Source organism: Ictalurus punctatus, chromosome 7 (assembly GCF_001660625.3).
Source record: "Ictalurus punctatus breed USDA103 chromosome 7, Coco_2.0, whole genome shotgun sequence".
Taxonomy (NCBI): domain Eukaryota; kingdom Metazoa; phylum Chordata; class Actinopteri; order Siluriformes; family Ictaluridae; genus Ictalurus; species Ictalurus punctatus.
Window position 1 is genome coordinate 16,864,536 of NC_030422.2, and position 9,008 is coordinate 16,873,543.

Below are 9,008 nucleotides of genomic sequence, written 5' to 3' on the forward strand. Positions count from 1 at the left end.
CTGTGGGCTGTGCTGTTCTCATCAAACCTCGCCACCCCCACACTCTCGCCCTCTCGTTTTCTCCCTGTGTATTTATTACTTGCTTTACTTGCGTTTTCGCTTTCTCATTCTGTTTATTATTATTATTATTATTATTATTATTATTATTATTATTATTATCACCCTGATCTATGGGCCAGGCAGCAGGCATGATTTAATTGTTTTTAATAATATCACACTATTTACAACAATTACTGAATTAACACTTCTTACTTCAGTAAAACAAATGCAATTGTTTACTGTTGTTTATTTATTATTTCATTACCAAACCCTATTCATCATTCAACCATATCAGCCATAACATTAAGCCACCTGCCTAATATTGTGTAGGTCCTACTTGTGCCACCAAAACAGCACTGACCTGTCGAGGCACGGACTCCACAAGACCTCTGAAATTGTGCTGTGGTATCTGGCACCAAAACATTAGCAGCAGATCCTTTAAGTCCTGTAGGTTGTGAGGTGGGGCCTCGATGGATCTGACTTGTTTGTCCAGCACATCCCACAGAAAATCACTCGGATTGAATTTTATATATATATATATATATATATATATATATATATATATATATATATATATATATATATATATATATATATATATACTGTGTGTGTGTGTGTGTGTGTGTGTGTGTTTTTTTACATATACATAGTGCAAGCCACTATGATATTAAGAGTTTAAGTAGTATCGCTGTTCCTTTCTGAGTTTCCCTTCAAAGAGAAGCTACTAATGGGCTCTGGTGTGATCATACTATAGTGCTGCAGAGATTCTCGTTTAATAAAGTAATTATCCAAGCAAACTGTCTGAGCCACAGGACTGCTGAGCAGAATCAAAGATCTTAGCATGGGGAAATGCACTCGGTAGAAGTGCCAGACTCCCTACAAAGCAATAAAGGACCATGCTCCACATGGACAGCCTCATAGACAGAACTTGTATCTCTCGGAAATCTAACTTTAAGGTAATATTTCGACTTCTTTGTGATATTTCCCTTACACTTCTTAGGGAATAACTGTTAATTGGACTTTGTCTTTTGCTCTTTAAACATATTGGTTTCTGTGGTGCATGTTTGAAACACTGTCTAAACATGCTCTGACGCACATCAAGCTAACTAGAAATTATCTCATGATCTTTCCTGTGGTCAATAAAATTGTGACTGGAAAAAATAAAATGTGTGGATGATGTCAAATCTGCTACAAATGAGAGCTCAGATTCACATGTTCCTCAAAACACAATTAAAAAACCAATCTTAATAAAAAATAGCAAATTTTATTGAATGATCTCTGTGTAGCAAAACTAGTCATCAACATGCGATTATTTACATCCAGCAAACGCATGTTTATTAAGGTACATACAAGATACATCTAGAACTGACAAACAGCCGATTTTCTTTATACAAGACTTGACAGGGTTTTTTAAACTCTGATATACTAAACATTTGTCTTTTGTATTTTTTTTTATACTTTTTTTAATGCTCATAATGTCTTCAGAGAAGAAACACATTTTAGATGCAAGTTCACATAAACGTGCAGACACTTGTCTTCTCTATGTCCATCACTCAATCCACAGCTTGCTTAAATTAATTAGAATGTCAAGCACCTCCCCGTTTTCTTATCTTTTCTAATCATTATGTATCTCCCTCACTGTCCTTATGGGTAAGGTATCACACTATTTGGGTACTTAAATTGTTGTTCATATTTCAGCACTGAATCTTTTCAACATTTCTTTGTTTGACTTCTCTGTGAAGTTATGAGTGGTGAAGAAATGTTGTTGTTTGCAGTGTCCCTTATCTCTAAAGGATAGTTTTAAGTGCCTCTATATGTTTTCATGCACTTCCTGTGCACTATCCACTTTGTTCTGCAGTGTTAAGTCTGACCTTACCCAGAATTGTGGTTCTGGTACCAAATACTAAACTTTGTGTAAAGTTAACTGTTGATTAAGGGACATTAGGGATTGATTTCAATTAAAAGATTGTCAATGCCTTTTTTCAACTTAGATACACAAAGTTATAAACACAAGTAGGTAATTAAGTGCATATTAAGATGTTTTTTTTGTGTTGCATTGACAACTCATACTCTGTCCATTTTTACCATTAAATCCATAGATTTCTAGTATAATTTAACATGAAACAAACCTTTATAATCATACCTTTATGATTAATAAGGACATTTGGAGACAAATTCACATTAAATTATTAATTTATAATTAATAATTAATTATAGTAATTAATATAGTCCTGCCAACCCATCTATGACAAAAATGCTGCTAGTCTTAAAGGGGAAATAAGGCAATAAATAACTGCTCTCAAAACAGCTTATATGAAAAAGCTTATCTTAGAAATATTTGGAATGTATGAGCATTCTTTGCACCAACTGTGTTCAGCAATGTTCTGTGTAGAAAAACAATGTTAAAAACACCCCAAAAAGAAAAGAAAATGTCAGCCTATAGACAATTCATTCTATGTACAGGACCAAGTGTGTCACAATACTACTAGGTACACTTAAGACATTTGATGGGTAGGATGAGCCAAACCTGAACATTTCTAAAGCATATGGCACTTAATATTTCAGATATTAAGATTCAGATTTTAAATATTTTTGCTGTTTTTCATAATTAGAGAAAATGACTACATGGTTTAAAAGACTTCTGAACATTATAAATGATAAAAAATAATAAAATATAAGGCTTACAAAAGATGTCCTATTGTATTTTTGTCTTCCTCTGTTTTTGAAAGGCCTTCTGGAATTGTGGAAAATTTTAGGACTGTAGTTGGGTATTTGAGTCATGTGTGTACCCCCACATAATTGACAAAAACACCTTTCTTCACTTCATTTCCACTGTCTATCAGTATATGTAGGGGAGGAGGGGAATAGATGAGGAAGGGAGAAAATGGCAACAGTCACCAGTCTTCAGGCTTTTTTTTTTTTCAATTTAACTGAAGAGGGAAGGACAGGTAAATTAGACTGGATAAACTTATTTCTGAATATGAAACCAAAATATGTGGCAAAAACAGTCTCACAGTTGTACTCTTCTTGCTCACCTACATTTCCTCCTTTATTTTTCTCGCTATCTACACCTTCACTGAAACATGCGGGGACGTTTCAGGAAAACCTTCTCAATGAAGTTCCCTAGCTCCTCATTGCTGTCTGGTTGTGGCTGTTCCACCTGGCTATAATAGCCATCCTGTGGGGCAATTACAGAAGCTGTGGGTGAGTAATAGAAAGCAGGCCGATGACGCAGGGGTGACCGGGGTTTGGGCATGGGTATGGCTTTGAAAGTCCGGGGTTGAGGGACAATATAGTTAGGGATGTAGAGGTTCCGCTGGAAAGCCAGAGGAGCCCTTGGACGACTTTGTGTCCAGGGATTATACCTTTGTTTCAGAGGGTAATCAAACTCATAGTCCAATGAATTCCCCAGAATGTCATTAAGGGAGTAGGAGGGTTTGGCATAATAGCGTGGTTTAGCTTTAGGAGGTGGGATGTAGATGGTGTAATAACTACTGTAGGGCTTTTGATAGCGCCGATAGGAGGGGTAGGTCCAAAAGGGCCACTGTTGCTTGATCCAAAAATTTTGTTGATTGGGCTTAATAGGAGCCCTGTCCTTGAACCATGATTTCAGCAGATTTGTGTTAGGCTTGGGTGGTTTTGAGGGTGGTGATGTTCTTAAGACTGTAGATGAGACATCAGGTGCTGGAGGAGGTACAAGAGGTCGTTGCCATTGCAGAGTTTCAGGAGCGTCTTTTTTTTTCTTCTTTTCCACATCACTGATTATATCTACCACATCATCAGCAGGCAGGTGGAGCTTACTGGAGATCTCTATCAACTTGTCAATTGTTTGGGGGTCAATATCATCATCATCATTAGCACCATCTTCCTCTGAGCGTTTATCTTCTGCAGCATTATTGCCCCGGTACTTTTTACCATCTTGCTTGACCATGTATTGCAAGATCATATCTGATGCAATATCTGCAAGCTTCTCTTCTTCTGCCTTGGCTCTCTGGGCCTCAGCTGCTTGTCTGCGCACCTCTTCCTGTTCAGCTTTAGCCCTAGCTTCTTCTTCTTCTGGACTCAGCAGTTCATCTTCATCCTCTCCATTTTCCTGTTCTTGGTCTTCAATATTATCATTAAAATCATCCATAAAGTTTCCTCCCAATGGCCGATTACTGTTCTTTTCCTGCTCTTGTTGCCACTTAAGCTTCTTCTTAGACAAAGCCAAGTCATAACCCTTAGGTTTGGGCTTGATCTCATTGTTCATGAGGCCATTACGATCCAGATAGTCAAAGTAATCACCACGACTCTCTCTCTGGCCAGATGAGGAATCACGTTCTCTTTTCATGGCTGTAGTGTAGCTCTGAAACTCCTCTAACATGGTTTCCAGGTTCTTCAACTCTTCTGGACTCAGCTGCTCATCCTTGTTCCCATCAGTGGCTCCCTCTGTTTCTTGCTGTTCTTGCTTGCTTGCAACCTCCTTTGCAACTACTTCCTGTTCTTTTACAGGCACTGTTTGACTTGTGGTACGACTGGTCACCTTTTCCGTGAGGCGTTCTTCTTCTTCCTCCTCCCTCTTCCTCTCCTCATCCTGTTCCCTTTCTCTCTCTTCTCTGCCCTGTGCTTCAGCAGCTGCTCGCACCAGTTCCAGCTCCTGATATCCATTACTCTCTCTGTCAAAACTCTGAGTCTCTCTGTCCTCTTCTGCCTTGTTTTTCTCTCCCCCTTTCTTATCTTGTTCTCTCATTACCTCCTGAGGCTTGTTGAGGGCTTCTAGGAGGACTGCTGCTAGGGTTTTTGGGTCAACATCTTTGAAAAGTTCATCCTCCTCTTCATTCAGTGTCTCTGGAACACCTCCGGTTTGGGTGAACTGAATCTGAGGCAGTGTACGTGCAGGAGAGGAGGGTTCATATCGATTGCCCACTTTGTGTCCAGTCACAGGGATGCTGCTTGTGGGCTCAAATTTAAGACTGAACAAGAAGAAGAAAAGCACAACTGGGGCTCTTGATACTTGTTGGCACCGAATCATGACCATGCAGGTTAGGAGTGTGGAAAATGGTGATGCACCTAACATAGACAGGGGAAAAAAAATTAAGCATATGCTATAAAGTGCAGCATTTGTTTTTTGTTTTTAAACATGCCAGGTCTATGATGCTAAGTAACAAGTTACAACCACTAATCACCATGATCACACAATGGAAAAATACACACTAATAACATGAACATTTGACTTCGATGTTTAACACTGTCCTCATATCATGATGATCATAATCCCTTTTCATGATTCACACACACACACACACACACACACACACACACACACACACACACACACACACACACACTGCAAACAAAAGCAATTAAGTTTTCTTATTATTTATAAATCTACTTTAGTCAGTACATACACTATTAAAAATATCATGTTTTCATGGGTTAGTTTTATTTATTGGATAGATTATTCATGCACAATTAATGTCTGTAAATCATTGCAACAAACTTTCACCATCACGCGCCATTATCATGCAGAAGGAACGCATTTCATATTTTTATTTCGGTTTAATTATAATAAACGTCTACTGATTGTCCTGATTTTGCAAATAAATCGGAATTAACAAGAAAACTTCCATAGATGTGTAGGCACGTTGCGCAATTGACCACCCCCACAAGAAAAAGAGCTTAAGAGCGTGGACCTTGGTGGCGGGTGGATAATGGAGGCAAACATGACGTATGAAGATGCGTGTTCGAATTTCTAAATGGGTTTTATAGAATGAACAAAATAAATATTGAGTAAAACACCGGTAATCTGAAAGGCTTAAAAGGCCAAACGTCGGGAGTAGAGAAAATCAGCATTTTACATATATTAATAACTAGGCACCGGTTGGAGTGTAATTAGTTACATTTCTTTCAAATCCTTAAAAGGAGCGGATTCTCGCTTCTTTTACTGCTAGGTTTTCTATCACAGCTCTGTGTCTGAGTTTGCAGATTAAAACATTCCTATGTTTACAATCAATATTGTGTTTGCAGCCCCGAATCATGCTTTGAACTTGAGGAAACCATTGCTTGGAAGTATTATCTGCTTCTGCCATTCATCATTGCTTTAGTTCTGATACACTCAGGAGGTGCTAATACACATTAGTAAGCCGCCTTTAAGACGCCGTCTCTTCACGTAATCATCTACCCTAAGCCAGTCTATTTTAAAGACTGGGGAAAGCCCTGGCGCAGTAGTCTATAAATATATACTGAACACAATATCAGTTCATATTATCATATAATATCACATATTAAACATAGTATATAGGTGGTTAACAACTGAACGCTGCATTTTCGTAACAAAATATTCTTCATATAAAGCATATAAAGTTAATTACCTTAGTCAAAACCCCCATCCCCCCAACAAAACCCGAATCTGAGGCTCAAATATTTTAAAACATAGCTACTACTTTTTCTTTTTTTTTTTTTTGGCTATTCAGTGTCTTGTTTTGCCAAACGCATCTAACTGGAATCCAGGACAGCTGAGAAAATGTGCTATGGCGATGGGGAAAATAATGTAATGGAGTGGGGGAGTGATAGCTGGTATTTCCGGAATGTTACTGATCAACATAATTCCCAAAAATGTCATCATGATATGCATCAGCATTCAGTAATGGCGTCATTTCCAGGCACATCTGTGCTTTATCAAATGAGCACGATGATGATGCATCAGTTCCGACTCCACCCAAGTTTCATATGAAATGTTTGGTTCTTTTAAGACAGTTGTTGGATGTTTTATCTTTTTTTCCCCCGCTGTGAATTAGAAGTGATGCTTTTGTTTCTCATTTTTTGCATGGAACAAAATTGCTTTTAGGTTTCGTTAATGGTACTGAAATTCCCATTGCTTTGACAATTTATTTAGCTGATCCGCATTAAACGTCATAAAAACACAAAACTCTACTTCCACCGCAGTGTAGTAAAATGTAGGCTAGCTTTCGCTACTTTGTTGTACTGGTATTGTATGAAAATGAGGACTTACCGGGATCCCAGGCGTGACGTGGTGCAACGCACTTTTGCTCTTTGTTCTTCGAACTTTGCGATTGGACACTCTTTTTACTCTCGTTACTAGTGCATATGCTTTCTTTTTTAGAAAGTAAATGTAGAGTTTGAACAAACTTGCTCGGTGAAAAGATATACGACTCGTTTGTTCACGCCTTAGCCTCGAGTCTTCGTGAAAGCGCTGTAGATATTTTCAGGACCACGGCCAGCTCTTCATGTTTATATTTCGGCCCCCTTGAGCTCACGTGACCGCGCGTCACCGCTGCTCATTGACGTCAGCACTCCATTGATAAGAATTTTGGTGTGGCACTAAGCCCGAGCTCTCGCTACGCTGCAGTGCCTTGATGAATGAACGGAAACGACATGAATGAAATAAAGCATTTTCCTGCCGAAGGGTGGCCCAGAGATAACAGTACGGCTGGAGGAGAGGGGCCCGGAAGAAGTCGTTGGAGTCCAATATATGATTTGTTACCCCTAAATTTGGTGCATTTCGCTCTTTCCCATGGTTAGTTGGCGAGCAGTGAAGACTATTTAATAGAGAGTAAGCAAACAGAGTTTAACAGAGTTTGAAAAGGAAGAAATCAGAAGCTCGACGATCAATAAATGTTATTTCTCTCTGGTAGATGGAAGAATACTGGTACTGCATGTGTCTGTGGAGGTTTACTGTTATTCATTTTAACCATCTCGTAAAAGTACATCTACTGTAGTCTATTGAGCATCTGTATAACCTTGAAAACGTTTCTCTTCTCATCAGCTTTGTAGTGGGTTAGCATTAGTGCACCGATTGCCACTTTTGCTATTAATGTTATTTAATTTGGCCTACAGGGTACTACCAGAGCACTTGAAAGTCGTCATCGCGTGCCCTACTACTTGTGACATATGATTGTTGTCTGAAATGGGACAGGAATAAATCTATGTCTCATTTTAACTACAGCTGGGGGCCTTTGCTAAAGCCACCAAAATGAATTAGACACAAAAAATATTTCCAAGAACAATGTTTTGATAATAAAAATATTTCGATCTCTTCTGTTATTGAGTGTCACCTTATTTAATTGTCCATATAATATTTAGTAATGAATGTGCGTTAAGTTTGGTGTGCACCTGGAAAACTTTCACTCTTACACATTGAAACGATATTGGTTGTGTGTTCCTGCAGGAGAAGGAGGTGAAGCCAAGCTAGTAGGTTCTAATATATTATAGACCACTCAGCATTAGAGAAGAATCTGTTTTCAGTTCCTATTCACACTCAGTGACTCATCTCTCTCTCTCCTTTTCTCTCTCTCTCTCTCTCTCTCTCTCTCTCTCTCTCTCCCTCTCTCTCTCACACACACACACACATACTCTCTCTCTCTCTCTCTCTCTCTCTCTCTCTCTCTCTCTCTCCCTCCCTCCCTACATTTGCACTCACGCAATATTGTTCATTTGCTGAAGAGAAAAGGAACAGAAGATAAGTGCATAACTTCAAGACATGAATACAGGCCTGTCAGAATATAACCTGGTAATGAATTTTCTTTCTTTCTATTTCTTTCTAGCTTGCAGCCACTGAATGTGGTATGGATTGACATTTAAGTCAATATTTCGAGCGTTGATTTTTCACATTAAATTGTCTTATTGGGAAAGGGGACCCAAGCGTGACAAATGGTATTACACTGGTTGTGAAGCCATTGCCCGGTTTTGCTGGCGCACATAGCAGTATTGATTTAGTGTTTCTGACTGGAGGGGACAGGCTCAGCTCCAGTGCAGAAGTTTGGTCTTGCCTATGTCTGCTCTGCCATTTAGTGGTTTTATGTTTGAGAGCCTTTTGACAGACTTTTATTAGTCTCTCAACAATAAATGTAGGCCTGTGTTTTTTAGACTTGAGGTGATTATATGGCATTGTGATCATGGTAAAAAAAAAAGTAATGGAGAGTTCCAAAAATGTTTCACTTCAACAATACTCTCTCTCTCTCTCTCTCTCT

General features: G+C 38.8%; 1 protein-coding gene across 1 annotated transcript; it reads right to left on the reverse strand.

The window, feature by feature from the left end:
* Positions 1 to 1,283: 1,283 nt before the first annotated feature.
* Positions 1,284 to 7,253, reverse strand: vgf (VGF nerve growth factor inducible). The gene is made up of 2 exons (XM_017471150.3): positions 7,031 to 7,253; positions 1,284 to 5,088 (listed from the first exon to the last, which is right to left on the reverse strand). Exon 2 carries the CDS (start codon positions 5,054 to 5,056, stop codon positions 3,113 to 3,115), a length of 1,944 nt encoding a protein of 647 aa, XP_017326639.1. The 5' UTR covers positions 5,057 to 5,088; positions 7,031 to 7,253; the 3' UTR covers positions 1,284 to 3,112.
* Positions 7,254 to 9,008: the final 1,755 nt, after the last annotated feature.

Coding starts and splice junctions, on each gene's coding strand:
- vgf (XM_017471150.3), bottom strand. CDS start 5,056: ATGGTCATGATTCGGTGCCAACAAGTATCAAGAGCCCCAGTTGTGCTT.